The sequence below is a fragment of the Charadrius vociferus genome, unplaced genomic scaffold (assembly GCF_000708025.1).
Source record: "Charadrius vociferus isolate BGI_N301 unplaced genomic scaffold, ASM70802v2 scaffold447, whole genome shotgun sequence".
Lineage (NCBI taxonomy): Eukaryota > Metazoa > Chordata > Aves > Charadriiformes > Charadriidae > Charadrius > Charadrius vociferus.
The window spans coordinates 98,463-118,117 of NW_009649040.1; the positions used below are offsets into that span (position 1 = coordinate 98,463).

The following is a 19,655-nucleotide window of genomic DNA, read 5'->3' on the forward strand; positions in this document are numbered from 1 at the left end:
GATTCCCTTGGACTTTCTGCAGCTCCAGACCCCTTGGATTCCTCTCTTTCTTCTGTCTATAAGGCTGTCTGGGCACCAGTAACTGTGTTAGAAAGCCAAGGTAGAAATAGGAGTTTTGAGATAGTCCCAACAAGTTGAATGTAAGGTACTAGGCGCAAAACAGCTCGTGCCTGATTATATGTGCCCAACATAATAAATCTCAGTTTCCTAACCTGCTGTGCCTGGCATATTTGGATCCCAATGTGTGCTTTGTGGGGTGAAAGGTCTGGCATGGAGCAGTCTGAATGGGGTGACTCATACACAAAAGAGACCTCCTAGAAGGTTCACTGTGCTACCAGCTGCAGCCTGGTGCTGAGTCCCCTGTCTGTCCCCGTGACATAAACCAATGTGTGCTCTTTCTGACTGCACAACCTGATGAGTTTCTCTTGACCATCTCATGAGTGGAGATGCTCTGTCTGCCCCGTCTTGATGCAAGTCGATCTGCTGGTCCCCTCCATCAGATAAAGGTGAGAGGCTGGGGAGCATAGCAGCTGGAAAGTACTTTGAAGTACTTGTAAGGTCCAGTTGGTTTGTGCGAGTATAATGCCTGGCATTGTGTGGACCCATTCATTGTTGATCTGAGTGTCATTTTAAAAATGGGGTTCGGCAGACTCTGTTTAAAAGAGTCTGCTGAGCAGAACTGTTAAGATGGGACCATGGTAATTCCTGTGTTCCGTGCGTTCATCTTGCTGGCACAGAAAGGTGCTGTTTACACCCACCTACACAAGCACAGGTGTTTCAAGCGCATTTTTACATGCTCTTCTTTAAGTAAAAGTTAAACTGATGTCTGCTTTCTCGCATGCTTTTGAAGAATCTTGCCTCCTTGTTTAAGGATTTTGCTGCTGTGTTTTGAAATAATTTCCAATTTCTAAATCACTTCACATTCATGGAAATTTAGTGTTTGTCCCTGTCTTCTGATACAGGTGTATATTGGGCTTTTTTTTTTTTTTTTTTCTTTTCCGTATGTTCAGAGAGTATAGGTAGTGAAGATATTTGCACAGGGATGTGGCACAATTTCTCAGGGAAATAATCTGTGAAGAATTGGAAATTTGTGTGTATTTACCTAGAAGGACTTCAGCAATTTATGAGTAGAGTTTACAGGCCCTATGTACTTCTTCACTTGCCTGCTTACAGTGCTGTATCTCTGGGTGAATTCATCTAGGACCGAGTGCTTTACAGAATAACTGAAATATTGTTTGTCTTTTTAGGCTGTGAAGCATGTTACAGAACCGTACAACAAGTGGATGAAGGGGAAAGGAAAAAGTGCCATTGATAGCTAGGATAGCAACATGGGAAATACAACCACCAAGTTCCGCAAAGCTCTTATAAATGGAGATGAAAACTTGGCCTGCCAAATCTATGAGAGCAACCCTCAACTAAAAGAAACTCTTGACCCAAATACTTCTTATGGAGAAACGTACCAGCACAATACTCCACTCCATTATGCTGCTAGGCATGGAATGAACCGTATACTAGGGTGAGTATGATTTGAAGTTATGCTTGGGTGCGAATAACTGACCAAAGAAATGCAAGAGTGTCCGCTTGGTTATATGTACCTTATGTATGTACACATATATATGCATATGTGTGTGTGTGTTGCAGACACAGAATTTGTAACATGTTCACGTAGTAATAGGAAACATGCAAATTGGTCTGTAATCGCAGACTGGTATAACAGGTTTTGATTTTATTTTTAGTATCTTTGTTCCTTCCTTGTAACATTAGTTTTAGCTTGCTTCCTGAAGACTCCCATGCCACACGGTTCCTTGAAAATAGTGTGTGTTCCACTATTCTTGATGTGTTTTCCTGTCTTAAAATAATCTGTTTGTAAAGCTGTACCAGTGGATACCATACTGATTGTATGTACTTCCAATATATGTTTATTCTTGTGTTATTCAGGCAGCTTTTATTTTTTATTTTGAATAATAACTGAACATTAATATCATGATAAGTAAGTTTATTGTTGCCGCGGTCAACATGTACAGCTATCCCTAATGTTAGCTACTTCCATTCTTCTGTATTTTTGTCGGTGCTCTAAGATCAATTAAAGATTAACATCTTATCCATGTCCAGACATTGCAGGTACAAGCTGTTCTGGTCTCGTATTTCATGAAGCTAGTACTGAGTAGACATTGCTAAACCTCTTCTTCAGTAGCTAGTGAGCTAGAGAGAATTTCATAAATATCCTCTTTCTAATATTAGGAAACAGAATGGAAATATATGCTAAACAGTATTATTGTTAATATTCTTTTCATCTCTGTGTTTATACCTACTGATGGGCCTGTGGTGTTCATAAGTTTTGTTTTGTCCCTCATGTACTGTAACTTTACTAGCTGTCTGGCCTCCCACCATAAAATCCAAAGTGTTTTGGATTCCCTTAACAGTTTTTTATACTTTATAACTTCTAATTTATCTTGATTTTTGCTAAATGTTTTTCTCTTCTCTCCCACGTATTCTTTATTTCTATTTTTAATTGATGTTTTCATTTCATCACTGAATCTTTTTGTTCCATCCCCAAACTTCCCCCATTCCCGATTCTTGAATTATAGGAAAAATTTAATGAAACTTCATTTAAAATAGCATCCAGTTTTTATTTATGTTCTCTGTGTGATTTTTTTTTTTTCCTCTGAGATTTTCAGGTTATTTCTCTCAAGACAATATCTCTTTAAGAATCTATAGTGTCATTGAAACAACAAGGGCACATATGCAAACATGCATATATGGAAAGAAATGGAACCATAATTACTGACTTCTGAGCAGTCTATTAGTTAATTCATATTGCACCATTATGATGAGATCTTAAATAATTGCTTTGTGTTAACAAAAAAAGGTAATTTAGAAATGACATTTTACTACTAGTTGCATGGTACCTTTAGTATCAAAATCTCACAGGACAACTCAGTTTTATTTTGCACACATTGCAAACAAATAATCAGAAGAATCATTCTTTTTTTCTAGTTTGAGTCCAAGGTTTGCAATACATTTTTTTGCCAGTAAACATAGTTGAGGTGCTGTTCTTTGCTAGAGTCTGCTTCTGAAAGCCTGGACTGTTAGAATAGTCACTATTGCTAGGAGTAATTTGCTGGGGTTTTTTTACTATTTATTTTTCTACTGTCTTTCTAAGGCCTTTGTTCATGACAATGCATGCTCATGTTCATGACAAGACATGCTGCACAAAAATGTAGCCTTTTTATCTAAACAAAGTAGTAAGAGTGAATAAATATCAAACTCACAGTGTGCCTGTTTGCCAAGTTGATAGTAGAAAGGGCACAAGTGATTTCCAGTTAAGCCTCTTCCTTTTGATACAGAAAGTCCTGGGTATGACAGAGATTAAATAAATTGAATAGTAAAATGAACGCTTTGATTTACTGATGAAGTACAATAGCTAAAAATAAATGAATTTTTAGCTTTATATGTTGAGAGATATTTACAATTAAAAGATGTCCATAATACTATAATATTTTAAATTTATCTCCTCGTTAAATATTTTAAATATCTGGGAATCTATAGCTACACTACCTTGTAGTTCAAACTGTAGATGTTACTTATATGTACACCATATAATTCAATTTTTCTTTATAGGCTGATATTTGTAATGTTGTAGGTGGATATGAACTGATGTGTTTTACAATTCACTGTGTGAAATTTTCTCTAAATAGAGTAGTGTGATGCAGTTGTCAGTACACCTTTTGCATAACAGAATACATTGAGAGAGATATTCTCGGATGTTTAGAAATAACCTATCTGCCAAGGTGGTTACCAAATTCTGAGGCAAAGGGACAAACTCCCTGTTACCAGATGTATGGCTGGTGGTGACTGTCTGAAGATGCAGTGAAAGCACAGGCACCGAGCTTGCAGTGAAAGGGATTTGGGGACATCTTGGTATAGCGATTTCAGAAGTCAAGAAACAAGAAACTGGAGAAGGAGTGAAAGGGTCCTGAAGCAAAATTCCTGACCTGGACAAATTTTGTATAGTCCAGCATGAAGTCTACTGGCAGAAACATACACCAACAAAACTTTCTCAACAGTTTTGAACTGCGCAGTTGTTTTACAGCAGGTGTCTGAGTCATACGGCTGCTGCACCTTTCATCCAGCATTTACAGCCCGGAAACTGGATTTAGTATATAATCGAGCTGTAAAAATCTGAAAATTTGCTGTTGGTTTCTTTTCTTTTCACAAGATTCAGCAAGAGTGTGTTAGAATACTAGGATTTTTTCTATGATAATTTTTCATGAGTCTCATAGAAAGCTTTGGTGTATTACAAATGTTGAAATAAAAAATGGAAAATAGTGAGACATTCCATTAATATGTAACTTTTGTTTGGTCTGCAGCCCTAAGTAATATTTACCTGACAGGTCAGTTTGTTTTAACAGAGCATTTAATGTTTAAAAACCAAAAATTGCTGGTCACAGCTAATTAGCACCAACAGGAATTTTCAAAACACTGCTTGAAGTTGCCGGAAGTTATTACATAGCACTCAGCAGTTCCCTGTAACTGACAGCTATCTCATTTTCTCTGTCCAGTTAGTGGGGCTATTTAGTTAGAGTGTGGGTGAGGTTGTGTGATGGAGGGCTCATCCATCAGCACAGGAAAGACATGGACCTGTTGGAGCAGGTCCAGAGGAGGGCCACAAAAATGATCAGAGGGATGGAACACCTCTCTTATGAAGAAAGGCTGAGAGAGTTGGGGTTGTTCAGCCTGGAGAAAAGAAGGCTCCGGGGAGACCTTATTGTGGCCTTTCAGTACTTAAAGGGGGCTTATAAGAAAGATGGGGACAAACTTTTTAGCAAGGCCTGTTGCAACAGGACAAGGAGGAATGGTTTTAAACTAAAAGAGGGTAGATTTGGACTAGATATAAGGAGGAAATTTTTTTTACAGTGGGGATGGTGAAACACTGGAACGGGTTGCCCAGAGAGGTGGTAGGTGCCCCATCCCTGGAAACATTCCAGGTCAGGTTGGACAGCACTCCGAGCAGCCTGATCTAGCTGAAGATGTCCCTGCTTACTGCAGGTTGGTTGGACTAGATGACCTTTAGAAGGTACTTTCCAACCCAGACTATTCTATGATTCTCTGATCGCCAGGAGCACAGGAGAGCCCAGAAGCAGAGTGGCAGGTGGGTCCCAGAAGCTCATCAGAGGGAGGAGCCCTCTGCTCCAGGGCTGTCACAGAAGAGCTGTCTACCCCACCTCTCAGCTGTGACACCCATCAGGAGGAGTCTACAGAAGGGGGTTGTACTGGGTTTATGTGGCAAGGTTTTGGTAGCAGGGGGCTGCAGGGGTGGCTTCTGTGAGAAGAGATCAGGAGCTGCCCCGTGGCAGACACAACCACCTCCAGCCATCTCCAAAACTGAGTCTATCAGTGATGCTTGTGGCACATCCGTGGTAACATATTTAAGAAAGGGTAAAATTGCTGTGCAGCAGCTGTGAGAAAGGAGTGAAAAAAGATGTGAGAGACAGGACTGCAGAGACCAAGGCCAGAGAAGAAGGAGGGGAAGGAGATGCTCCAGGCACTGGAGCAGAGACTCCCCTGCAGCCTGTGGTGAAGCCCATGGTGAGGCAGATTGTCCCCCTGCAGCCCATGGAGGTCCACAGTGGAGCAGATACTGCAGCCCATGGAGGACCCCACACCGGAGAAGGTGAATGTGCCCCGAAGGAGGCTGCAGCCCATGGAGAACCCGTGCCAGAGCAGGCTCCTGGCAGGAGCTGTGGTCTGTGGAGAGGAACCCACACAGGAGCAGGATTTCTGGCAGGACCTGTGACCCCATGGAGGACCCACGCTGAAGCAGTCTGTTCCTGAAGGGCTGTACTCTGTGGAAAGGACCCATGCTGGAGCAGTTCTTGAAGAACTGCAGCCCTGTGGGAAAGACCCACATTGGAGCAGTTCTGGAAGGACTGTGTCCTGTGGGTGGGACCCTATGCTGGAGCAGGCGAACAGCAGCAGGAGCAGCAGAGATGAACCCCCGTTCCCCATCCACCGCTGCTCAGTGGGGAAGGATGTAGAAGAATCAGGAGTGCAGCTGAGCCTGGGCAGAAGGGGGAATAGGGGGAAAAGTGTTTTCAGTTTTATTTATATTTCTCACTATCCTACTCTGTTATTAAGTGGCAATAAATTAAATTAATTTCCCAAAGTTGAGTCTGTTTTGCCTGTGACAGTAATTGGTGAGCTGTCTCCGTGTCCTTAACTCACAGGCTTTTTTGTTGTATTTTCTCCCCCTGTCCTGTTGAGGAGGGGGAGAGAGAGAGTGGCTGGGTGGGCACAAGGCAGCCAGTGAAGATCACCCCACCACAGGTGGGTTTGAGGAGGAACATGCTTGGGACAGTAGAACAGGGGCTAAAAGGGGCCGGTGACATGGAAATGGGTGACATGTCAGACCATGATGTTTGTCTGACCACAGCTGATCACCGTAGTCTGCCCTATCTTCTCATTAAACTCTGTTTCTAGTTATTTTCTGGGGTGACAGTATTCTGCTGTGTGCATGTTTGTGTATGGAGGTCCGAGTACCAGCAACTGAAGTAGGGACCTTATGACCATTGATAGGACAAGGGGGAATGGCTTCAAACTGGAAGAAGGTAGATTTAGATTAGATATTAGGAAGAAATTTTTCACTGTGAGGGTGGTAAGGCACTGGAACAGGTTGCCCAGAGAAGTTGTGGAAACTACATCCCTGGAGGTGTTCAAGGCCAGGCTGGATGGGGCTTTGAGCAACCTGGTCTAGTGGGAGGTTGGAAATTGATGATCTTCAAGGTCCCTTCCAACCTAAACCATTCTATGATTCTATGACAGAGGGGTCCCTGAGTCTGGGGTGCCAGCAGCTGGAGAGACCAGTCTGCATGCATGTCAGTACATATATCAATACATAATGGCCAGTGAATATCAAGCTGGACTAGCCAGTGAGGATAAGTGGCCTGGGAGTCATGTTTCGAATCAGCCCTAAGTCGCCAGGTCAGCCAGAAGGCCTGTCTGAGGCAACTGGAGATGAGAGGATCCAGGGGCCAGATACTGGTAGTGTCTAAGGCAAGTTACTGGGGATCTGCAGTACATGTGCAAGGTAACTGGAAGGTCCAGGTCATCCAGCACCAGTTATGGGATAAACAGCATCCAAGGCCAGCTACTGAAGGGATCAACATTGTTTATATGCGTATTTTCTCCCACTAGTGGACTTTCATCCTGCTTCCCGAGAGAGGGGAACAGAATGAGGCTGCCTGTGTTGTTTGTGGTCATGTGAGTGCTGAGTGTTTCTGTCCACATACATCAGTGTGGAACATCTGTATATATGTATTCCATGTGTATGTTTGTGTGTGTGTGTCTGTTGGGAACGCAGCCCAGCCTCTCTACGGGCTGGACCTGGGGACATGGAGCAACAGCAGCCTTGCCTCCCGTGGACTACCATCTTTGCCAGCCCCTAACAGTCTGAGGCCTTTTGCTAAAAATAGAAAGGTACAAAGAGAAAATACATGCCTTGAAATCTCCCCAGAAAACATAAAAAGGTTACTTTCCATTTTGGAAGCAAAGAACTAAACATTTCAAGTTTGCTTTATTGGATTATATTGTAAATACTGCAGGAACAATTTCAGCGTGATTTACTCAGTGATTTTCTGCTACAGTCTCTAGACATCTGCTGGTGGTGCTTAGATTCAGCACTACTGTTCAGAGAAGTTTGCCTTGGTTGTTAACAGCTCTAGTTCAGAAATGTCATCTCTCTGTTACAAAACCGTAATGATGTTGCTGCTCAGACTGTTCACTGCAAGCTAATAAATAGGTAGTCTCTAGTGGGTGATAAGTAAGACTTCTGGAAGTAGGAGAAAAAAGTTACGTAGCACTTCAGAAACATCAAAAAATAAACATACATATCACTCATGGATTTTGAGTACACATACACATACACATTGGTCTTAGTCCACTAAAAACAATTATCACGACTCCCTGTGAATGAAGGTCTTGACAGAAGATTCCTATTCAAGAGGATAGTTTAAATTTCATTCACTAAATGGGTGCAAAAATATCACAGAGAAAGAGCACACAGGAAGTTTGTTTTCTTTAGAAAATGCAGTCGTCAGATGATCAAGCACCTCCAATACTCTCAGGCGTTTTTCACCTAATCCTAAAGTACTTTTGAGACCATCTGACTGCTCCCAAGGGTCTGGCTGTTGGTGAACCACTCCTGAAATGCAGCAAGAGAATAGGCTTTTCAAGAGGGTGGCTGAGATGGAGTGGCTGGAAATCACGAGGACACACTACTTGTGGTTGAAAGGGAAAAAGACATCTTCGATAACCTGTCATTTTGCAATATATGTTGTGGCGTGACTTACGGTGTTGTAGCTTTGCTGGGAAGCTTTTTGGATCAGTGACAGATTCCCCTCCTTGTGTGCTTCATACCGTTACGTCTGAGCACTTTGTGAGTATTCAAGCCAAAAGCAGATTGTTTGTAGCACTTGCTGCTGGTCCTGGGCTGAAGAGGGAGGAGTAGGAGGAGGTGATAGAAACACGGGGCTGTGGGGAGGCAGGATAGGCTTGTGAAGCTGATTTTTTTTTTTTCTAGAACAGGAAAAACAAAGGTTTCCAGTTACAGAAGATTCTGGAAATCGAGGTGAATGCTGAAGCTGAAAAAAGAATACCGCTTTTTTTAAACAATCTTGATGCCTGCCTATCAGTAATAATAGTAAAGGGACTCTGGCGTTGAAGGCATAGCCAAGCTAGCCAGAGAGAAACATTGGTAAATGTGTCCAGGATCTGGCTAAAGAAAGTATTTCTTGTTTCATTGCTATAATTTGGGAAATATTTTTCACTGCGGTAGAATGACAGAAGAACAAAGTAGTGGTGGTTTGAATTTCGGGTTGTTGTAGGCTACAGTCTTGTCTTACCTAGTTTTTATGGCTGTTTAAGAGGTTTCAGCAGGGGCTGGTCTAAGCAATTGTGATGCAATCAAAGAAAGTGTATTGAGATTCCTATAAGTTATATAGGATGAATTTAATCGAAAATTTGTTGATGTCAGAGGGAGTGTTGCATTGGTCACAACACTTGTCTCTTCCCATGTCAGTTTTTGCTGGTTTTTATTTCTTTTGCAGTCATGTTGAAAATTCATTTTGGATGTATTGTATATGTGTAAACTGTTTTTCAGAACATGACTTCTCTCAAGTTAAGAGATTAAGAGACTTCTCTCAAGTTAAGTTAGGGGATTTCTGTGCTGCAAAAATATATGTCAAGGAGAAGCATTAGAGGAATCCCTCTTAATTTCTTTGCAGATCTTCTGGCTTTAGAGAGGTGCTGTAGTTGACTATATGCTGATAAGGTTGAAGCTGCATGGAATTTCAGATTTTTTTTTTTTTTGAGATGTAAATAAAAAGGAGGCTACTTCAGGCTACTTCATTCTCCACTGTTTTGACTGAGACAGAAGTTCTGCAAATGTTTAAACTTTGAATTGACCTAAATCATTCATGCTGAAATGTTCAGGAAGGTGCTACAAAATATATTCTTTCTTCATCAAAATTCTAAAAAATCTGTTCAGTGCTTTGCCAGTAAGACTGGTGTTCCCTTTTAAATTACTCCCCTAACTGTACTTCTGATATAAATGTGAGCAAAAGAAAAATAAGAAGAAGGTTAATAGCAGGTCTTTGTCTAATAAGTGCAAATAAGAAAAATATATCAGCCAGAACAACAGGGTCCCAGTGTGGGGAAATTTGTATTGAATGTATAGATATTTTCAGTAAGTTCTTCAGAAATCCTGGAGGAGTCTTAATTTTTTTTTTTTTTTGTTCCTTATGGTAACTCTTTGAATGATTATATTTGTTCAGTGTTTTCCAGGCAATTTTACAGCTCATTTGGGAAGAAAATTATGAAGGTGTAGTAGTTACGTATGCATCTTTCCTAAAAGTATTTTTTAAAAGTTTTGTCCTCTGATTTTAGTATAAAAGATATCCACCTAACTATTTTCCCTTTCTCTAAGACAACAAAATAATTCTGTCCTGTTTTACAATATATTATAATATTTCATCCGAATAATATATTAGAAAATCCTGAATAATATATTAAAATGTCATTGTCTAGATTATTCTCTTTAGAACAAAAAGCAAGCTCCTTTTTAATTATCAGTTATTACACAGGTAAATTGAATATTTAGAATATAATTTTATTTAAGATTAATTTTGTTCATAAAGGTAAGTATGTCTGCATTGGAATTATTCATGGTAGACTCCCTTTATAGTCAGTGTAGACCTAGGTAATAGATCTAGTCAGAATAATTAGCGAAGGCGACAGCACAATTAGTTTTATTGTGAAGTTGACCCTAAAATATTTTAAAGTAATTGTGTGCCAGAAGTGCCTGTTTCTTTCCATTGATTGTAAAGGGAATCTAAGAGGACTGCATCAACTGTAGTTGTCTGCATTGTAGATCTCCAGAGCTGAAAAGATTAATCTCATCCTAGAATATGCTATCAGGTAAAATTGAATAGTAAGCACCTGCAAAGCCGTAAATTGAACATTTCACAGTTTTACAGTATCAGGCATGAATGCTACTTGTGGGAGAAAACTGCTTGTGATATAGTGTTAAATGTTTCACTTTTATGGTCTGCTGTGAATGATTAGTGCAATGTTTGGATCCATCCAAGCGTGAACACTGGTGTTCATCTGAATGTTTTGTTGTCATTCTGCTCAGCTGCTGAAAAATACCCAGGTTTTGGCTCTGTAAGACCCTTCTCAGATTAATTATTTTATATGGTTATGAGGCTTGGTCACCTACTAAATGCTTATTCAATATGAAATATTGAAAGGAGTTTTTGATCTGATGTAGGAGAATAATATATGAAGAACATGGTCTGACCAGGATTTGTGGGAGTGTTTATAAAGAAGCAAGAGGTCTGAGTGAATTGAAATGCCCATGACTCCAGTAGCTGAGCATGTGACTGGATGCTATAAAATAGTCGTTTATAAGTTCATTTCATGCTACCCAGTCTCAAGAGCAGTCAAGAGGATGGAGGAATGATAAAATTAGGAAGCCTTTAAAACTGAGTAATTTCTTGCACTGAATCGTCACTGGAAAAAACTGCCAAAGATGTAACACAGAGGGGAGCAACTGCAGTCATGGAGCAGCAGCAGCAGTTTGCTGGGTTTCTCTAAGGCTCTCACCCAGTTGAGCACTGTCTTTTACAGTACAGCTAAGGCAGGCTGAAAAACTCAAACGCTTATCTGACTTACACCCTTGGGGTTTTTTCGCTAAGGCTCAAAATCTCTTTTAAAAGCAGTTGTCACTCACTAGATGTGTGGCCTCCCAAGGTGGCTTCCCTGGTGCTCCTCACATCTTCCCCACAAAATACAAAACAATGGGTAGGCCTTACCTTAAGAGTAGTCGACCTACAAAGTCTGACCTACAAGCAAAGCTCAAATGCCAGTCACCTACTGTTTTCAGCTCTTAAAGCTGACCTTTTTCTCTCTGATTTCTGATTATTTTAACCTTAATAGGTTGAATATATGTGATGCGTACAGAGTTCGTTGGTCACTACGCAGTCTTGCTCTCCAGTTACAGGTGCCATTGTTGGGCATCTTGAGTTATTGCTTCTCCTTGCTACTAGGAGTTCTGCACCCTTTAGAAAAGTGGGAACCTTAGGTTGCAGTGCTCTTCCCTGCACATGTTTAGACACTGTTCAAGTGTTCTTACTGAAATGATCATCTATTCCCCACTTTGTTCTTATTTTTCTTTCCTTGGAAATCAGATAAGTGCAGAATAAGGTCGCTTTGTTAGTGACTTTTAAAGATTTCTTATTCTGCATTGTCTGTTCTCCTTAGTAGAACCCTGTGATTGTTTTACCACAGGCAAAGTAAAATGATATTTGGGTTGTAGAGGAGTACAGCGTCTGTCCTTACCAGCCAGGATAACTGAATCTTTATTTCAACTAATTTTGTTACCAGGTAGAGTTCGTTACTCTGTCGAGTTGATTGGTAACTGCTGAATCATTGTGTCAAATGGCTTAACTTCACCCTGGGGTTAGAGGCTCACGTGGCTTCCTTACCGGAGAGATCTGTTGGCTCAGTAGTTACCGGAATAATGACTAAGAGACTTGCAGTTTCTCATAAACAGAAGTAAATTTATCAGAAATAATTAATTAACTTATATAGCTAAATGCAATATCCAACTAAAATATTTGGTGACATCGTATATGAACCCAGTTTTCCTTTTGGCCAAAATATAGACTGTGGATTATTTGATTTTTTAAATTTGTAAATTTTTTCAATTCAGATGTAATGAAATTACTTCCTTGAGACATTTGAGGAAAATAAAAATTAGTGTAATTAAGGATCGAGCAACATACAGATTGGAAGGATTTTTCTGGAGGGAGGGATAGAGAAAGATGAGACAATCTCCATAATACGTTCATAGGTTTTAAGAAATAGAATAGAAACAATGCAGATCCTGTTAGTATTTGCTGTGTAATTTCATCATTATTGCTATATAAATAATATCAACACTAGATGTCATACACTGCTAGGTGATTTACAAGCTGATATGTAGATAATGGTCCCTGCACAGGAATACAAAGCTGTATGTTTAAATGGTGAAGGTAAACCCACTCGCTGGTAGTTTCATGCTTATTATTTCATCAGAGATTCGTTTGAAACCAATCTAAACATAATAGTCTGACAGTTATCTGAGAGGAGAATTAAGTGTGGATAGTCTTTTTGGAACAAACTGTGTTCAAATGAGGGGTTTGGAGAGAAGGGTGGAAAGATGACACCTAAGTTCGAGAATTGGTTCTAACTGTAAAGAAATGTATACAAGAAAGGGACAGAGATGAAAATCACACAGATTTTGCATTACAGAAGACATTTAGTCACAAAAGCTGCTGGTAAGCAGCCAGCTCCAGTGGAAGCCGCTTCTAATTTGGCACTCGGCTCTTTTTCTTTTGAAATCTCACTCAGAATATTGAAATAAAAGCCAGAAGTGGCATGGGATTATGGAAACAGTATTACTGACTGTCCAAGGGAAGGCCAAGCACAAGTCGCTCATAAATAAATATAATAGTTTTCTGGTTAAGGATAACTTAGGGGTGTTGTTGATACTTCTTTGCATCAGAAATGGTTTAATTCTGTGGATGGATGCTGCTGTTCCTCCTAGCAGGCATAGGAAGCGTGATTTTTTTGGCCCTCAGTATAACAAATGTAAGGATTAACCAAGTTTTGTGTTCCTCACTTTTAGCGTACTCTATCTTTGGATCTGTGCTCCACAGTTCAGTTGTATCCCTTTGCCACTCCTGCACATTGTCCATCTTAGTTTTTTTGTGTTGTACCAGGCCAAAGATTACTATCTTTACAGAAGGTCATACTTAATGATATTAGCTGACGCAAAACCATTAAAGAAAAGAAACTTTTCAACCTATTTGCATATTTTTAGTGAAGAGAATAGCAAGTTCTTTATTGATGTATATTTGTATAACACCTTTCTCAGATGTCTTTAGGTGATGGGCTACTGTGTTAACATGAGTCAGCCCAGAACTGGAACTCAGACCCAGGTGCTGACCTACCTTTAATCACTTTAGTAGTCTTTTGGAAACAAACTATTTGGGGAAACCATAGGTGAAGTGACAGCAATACAGTGAAAAACATTGTAAGGCTTTTTAGAGACAGTTTAGGAGAGAGTGAAGTCAGTGCTTGTGTTGTAGGCAGAGTTTTTGTACTGAACATTACATTAAGTCCGTAAGTGAAATAGGCCCAGAAGACCGTATGTTGTCAGAGTCAAAGATTTGCATTTGAGCCTTTAGATTGCTCTAAGTAAATGACATGAGTCATATGTGCCATCGTCTGGACTTCATTCACAAAGCGGTGGTTTTCTCTGAAAATGCAGAAATTGTTTGAGTACTCAGGAAATGGATTTAACCCATTTTGCCAGATGTGCTGTACTTAGTAGGAGTCATATGGATGGGAACAAATGGGAGGCATTTCACTTTAGGAAAAATACAGCTTTGGAGGCCAGAGTGGAGTACTTGACGTAAGGGAGCTTGAAATGTCTGTGAAGACTTCAAATTTTGGAAGGAAGAATTAGTTCTTCACAGACTTCCGTCAGCAGTGGAGATGGTATCATTGGTGGCCTCTCATATGCTTCCTTTGCTGTTAGCCCAAATAATCACTGGTAAAACCTCACTTCTCACTATAGCAGGTTATTACTAGTGTTTATGGGAGTTCTGGTAGTGTTAGTGACAGTTCTTAGGCAAGGAGGCAGATGAATTTAAGGCTTACAAAGTCAGGGTAATAGTTTGTATTTTTCCTTTGATAAATGGTTAATGATCTGTCAGCAGATTCTTTATCTTAGAAGAGAAATAGTTGCTGTCTTCTGCCCGTTTTTTTGCTGCATGCAGGAGATTCCTGGGCTGTAAGAGAAGCTTAAGAATCTTAATGAAACAGAGAAGAAAGTGTAAGTACTAATAAAGAATTTTCTAGCACTACATAATGAATAAAAATATCAATACTTACTTTTACTAGATGTGGCTTTCAACGTAAGGAAGATAATAGTAATTTTCACAAAATTATTTAAACCAGCTCACACAGCTGTCAGTAATGACTAAAAATATTCCTTCCAGTGCTTCCTAGTACACTGTGGTTGTTTCGTTATAGTACATTTGGGGGGAAAAAGAACTCTGAGTTAATGAAATAACCATGATTATTCAATGTTTAATGCATCAGTATTGACCTACTGTGTTGGAAGCTGAATGATTCAATAATTGTATGAATTAATTAATTGCATATGAGTTTTAAATTGCTGGGTAACAGGGCTTCGCTATTCTGTGTGTTGTGGTAACTCATGGCTTACCCATACTTCTCTTAATGCTCAGAAAGCTACGAGCTTTAGGTTTATGCCTGCACTGGAGGTTGCAGTGTAACTTTTTTAATAGCAAGCTGGACTTAGAAGGGCTGTCTAACCCAAGGACCAGAGGGGATGGTTTGAAAGGGAACCCTGTGCAGATCAGTTTACCTTGTTGCTGCAGCTTACCTTTTTCTAGTAACTTACTTGTCTTACTTAAAGCAACAGTACAATTTGCTGTGTAGTTTCTATAGTACGTGTAAGTGCTTTGCATGCAAAAATCAGTAAGTTTCACTGTCCTTGAGCAGGTTCATACTTGCTTTAGTCTCCAGCTGTCAGAACTACCTTTATAATTTCATTTTGCACTATTTTTTATTTTGTTTTTATTTTTCTGTACATAGGTACATTTTCATATGTTTTTATATGCATACGTGTGTATACATATATGTATCTATCAATATATAGCATTTGTTTAGAGAGGCAAAGAGACTGTAAATATGGAGGTTTTCATGCTCCAAACATGAAAGATTTTATTAAAACTTGAAGAATTGGTTGTGTTGATGTTAGTTTCCCAGAATGAGGGAATGTGCCAGTTGTTTATTCAAGTTCACAAGCTTGTGATCTTGAGTCTCTTGCTGCTTTTCTGCAAATACAGATAGTAGTAGGTGTGAATGTTACAGCCCTTTCTTTTTTGTCACTTTTTTCATGCTTTTGTCACCTCAAGTTTGGATTCTGCAAAGAGCTACAGCTTGAAGCAAAATCTGGAAGCTGCAAGTAGAGTAAAGTCTGGCTGCCTTGTGATTAAGTGCTTTTTCCTATAGGCAATGCATATTTGCATTCTACCAGTACATTTCCAGGCAAAATATAGCTTTTTGTACCTCTGAAGTGAGGCAAATTGCAGGGGTCTACAGCATTGCTTATGCACCAAATACCACTGGTAAAAATGGAGCCCTGCCGAATAATGAATTTGTGGATGTAAAATGTATTCATTTACCCTTTTTTGGACATTAGTCATGTTCTCTGAACTTAAAACTCATGGGTTCAGCTGGGCTTTGCAGTCTTGGCTTGACTTCCCCTTAGACTGAAGAGCTGATCCTTTGCCTTTTGGAAGAGATTATGGAGAGAAAAAGAGGGAATACTGTGGCACTTTGAAGCCCATTTCTGTGTCCAGAGTGAGTTGCTGGTTGCCTTTGGCAGCTCTGGTGTTTGTCACACCCATTTATGAGGCACAGATGTTGAGTGACGAGCAAGGAGAACAAGCAATCAAAACTAATTTTTCCCCAAGCCCAATAGCGTTCTTTACAAACGCCACAAAATTGTTCTCAGAAATTTGCCTGTGCTTCTTACTGAAGTTTTCAACATATTTAGAAATGGTTGGACAATTTTTTAGCAGATGACTGACAGAAGGGCAAATGTTGAGCTTAGGCAGTGGAATAGCCTTCTAGGGAAGGATCTTGGATTTATCTCTTGGAAAAAAATAATCTGCTGATACTTCTTGCTGTGGGGGTTGAAAATCTACCTTGCTCATACACTTACTTGAGTAGGGATATTCTCTGTGTTATGAAGCGATAGCAAAACAGCGCAATGACACTTTTAAAGATTTAAATCCTTCCTAGAGCTTTTCATCATTTGGTTAATACAGGAAAGTACCTTTCTATTTGTTTAAGAGCAGAGAATCTGCAAGCAGGCAGGACGTAAGCACTTCCGATTTTAGATTAGGATATACATAACTTCTTACAACAAGAGTTTTATTGTTTTCTTCCCAAGACCTTAGTTTTATGGTGGAAAAAGAAATATACCAATAGTTACTCACTGCTAAAGCTAGCTTTTGAACTATTTTTTAACCCTTTAGAGAGAAATTTTGGGCTTAAAAAGGGACACTGGTTTGACAGCCTTCAAATTCTACTTTTACGCAAAGAGTTTCAGCCTAGGGCAGAACCATCTCATCACTGAACTGTTAAGGATAAGGTGAAATACCTACCGCGAGCTGAAAGAGAGAATTTGTATCCATTCAGCACTGGCATCTTCTACAAAGAATTTTCTATAAACCTACTTTAGTCTTAATAATGGAAAACTAATAAGTTACAGCATATAGTCAGTCGAATAGGGATGAAATCCCCATACCTTGGGATTATTAAAGAAAATTTTGGCAGAGTTGTTGGGAAAAATATTGTAGGTTTTTTAAAAAAATAAAGGGGGGGAGATGAATATAGGCAGGATGGTCTCTTTAATTGATACAACTCAGTTAACCTTGCTGTTATGTTAGCAGAGATTATGAACATTTGTGTGTGTGTGTGTAAAATACTGTTTTGTATGAAGAAGTGTCTGATTTATGGCTTTTATGGGTCACCACAAAAACACGCTATTCTCAAATCAGATGCACTGTAACCTGATTCAGGAGCGAATCACATGCTTTAAAATACCACAGCATGGAATTCCAGTGATGATAAAGAGCTAAATATTGAAAACAGAAAGGTACATTATAATATTATCAAGCCTAGAAGATAATGATTAGATAGCTAAAGGTACAAGAGAAACTTCGTCTGGTTTGGGAGAAGACAATGAAGGTCTCGCAATTAAAAAAGCTTGAGCCCTGGTCCAGGGTAATACAGAAACCAGAGGTAGTTCTTCACTGAATTTTAAAGTAACATTTTGTTTTGAGTTAGAGAAGTAGCAGGAACCAGTATGTTGAATATAAAGCTACCCGAAGTGGGAGGAAAAGATGTAGTTAATGAATACTCAGAGGACTCTCCTGACATCCAAAATATGCAGGTCTAATTTGTTCAGCTGTCTAGCATGTTATATAGTCTAAGTGCAAACTTGGAAATCACGTTCAGACACTTCATGTGAAAGACAAAGTCCACTGTCTTTGCAATACGGAATTGCTTCTGTTAATTTCATACTGTGAGCTTGGTGCTGTGCCTTTGTGCCATTTGAAGCTTTTAATCTCTGTCCTTCCTCAGTATTCAGAGATGCTACTTTTGCTACCATACTGCAGTCAACTGTAGTGATTGCAGAAGGGCTCTGTCCCCTTCTTTGTCACTCTTTCTTCTCTACTCATTCCACAGCTAATTTGAAGGTAGCAGATGTCTGCTACTTTTACAAACTTTGTGTTATACACCAGGTAAAAAATAGCTAGGCTTACCGACTTGAAAATCAGTGTTATCTGGTTTTAAAAACTACTGGAAAAGGAGCCACGCATGATGTCTTTTGCGATCTTTAGCCACTGCCTCTTTCTTCCTAGTGCTATGATCTCTATTTTTTTAATTAAGGAAGATGCAAGGGTTTTAGGATGGAACATGAGGAGACACATGGATAATAAATGCCACGGGTAGGGGGTGATAATATTTTTTTTTAAAAAGCAGGTTTTATTTAATCTTGACTTAAGGACTCTGAATTGAAAAATGAACAGCGTTATGTTTTTCTGTTCATACTGCAGTTTACAAATGCATTGAAGGCTAAGTTGAGGTGGCCTTTACTTGAAGTAAAAATATAACAAAAGAAATTGTAAAAAGGTGTTAACAGAAGAAAAGATAGTGGTGTATTGTAAAACAGATTTTATTGTAAAAGTAGAGAAACTCAGATTTTAGTGACTCTCCAAAGTTAGATCTCACAGAGATCAAGGTGACTTAGATTTAGCCTTGTATTTTCTATATCCAGATTTTGCTGTGGGTACCTGCAAAATCTCATATCTAAGGCATCTAGCATTCTCATACCTAAGTGCCTCTATAGAATTCATCTCCTTGTCCCTCAATAAGTTATCTTTTCCTTCTTCCTTCCTTTCTCCCTTTCTCCCTTCCTCCCTTCCTCCCTCCCCTCCCTCCCTCTCCTTTCCCTCCTCCCTCTCCTTCGCCTCCTCACTTTCCTTCCCCTCTTTCTGTCTTTCTGTTCTTTCCCACCTTCCTTCTCCTCCTTTCTTTCTGTCTCTAGTTTCATACTATATAAAGCTAATTCAAACAGGCAAATTCATTTTGGATAATGTTTGATACTTCAGTTGGTCTTATCATTTCATGTAACTGGCTGTGAAGCATTTTGCCTGTGTTGCTAAATCCCTTTCCTCTCAAAACAAAACAAACAAAAAAAACAAACCCAAAAACCAAGTAAACAAAATGTGCTAGAACTTTTTTGGCAACATCTTTAATCTCAAGTTTGGCATTATCATATTTCCTAACAAATGCATCTATCATGTTCAGCTATCATGGAATGAAAGATTTCTCTAAGGAACATTTTTGCTGCCAAAATAGGGCAACATTGAGGAAACTGTTTTGTTTTTATCTTTTCCTCTGAAAACTTTGTTACCGCTTCTTTAAAAGAACAGTATTTTAGTAATGTTTCTTTTTGAACTCAAACTGCTCGGAGATTTTTCAGAGGGAAGAAAGGACAGAAAACCGGCTGACCACATGGCTGTCATCAAGACATCCTTCCACCGCAGGACCAGATCAACTGTGGCTAAATTTTTCTACTGAAATATTTGTCCAGTCTGTTTCCAGTAGTTTCCGAAGGGAAATTCCACACCCAATTTGTAGACCCTCTTTCTTTATTAATAAAATAGTTTCAGGGTTATTCTTTGTCCTGAACAAAACTATGAGATGAGAGATGAATGAGAGAACTACTGAGAGAGAGGAAGGACTATGATGTAGCACCTGGTGGGATGTATTTGGGGACAAGGGAAAGGGGAAGTGGCATTTAGACTTATAATGGTAACATAAGGCAATAACTGAGGTAAATAACACTATCTTTTGTCACTTTGATTACCGAGTTCTTCTGCTCTCCACTGTTCACCGAGAGCAATGTGGTCTGATTTTGTATTTAGGCAGTGCCTGCCTTCAGG

At 39.5% G+C, this 19,655-nt stretch overlaps 1 protein-coding gene across 1 annotated transcript in view; it reads left to right on the forward strand.

The window, feature by feature from the left end:
• Positions 1 to 1,247: 1,247 nt before the first annotated feature.
• ANKIB1 (ankyrin repeat and IBR domain containing 1) overlaps positions 1,248 to 19,655 on the forward strand; it is a 61,873-nt gene continuing 43,465 nt past the window's right edge. The window contains exon 1 of the mRNA XM_009887908.1: positions 1,248 to 1,516. Coding sequence (XP_009886210.1) covers positions 1,329 to 1,516 — 188 coding nt within the window. The 5' untranslated portion in view covers positions 1,248 to 1,328. The remainder of the gene's footprint in view (positions 1,517 to 19,655) is intronic.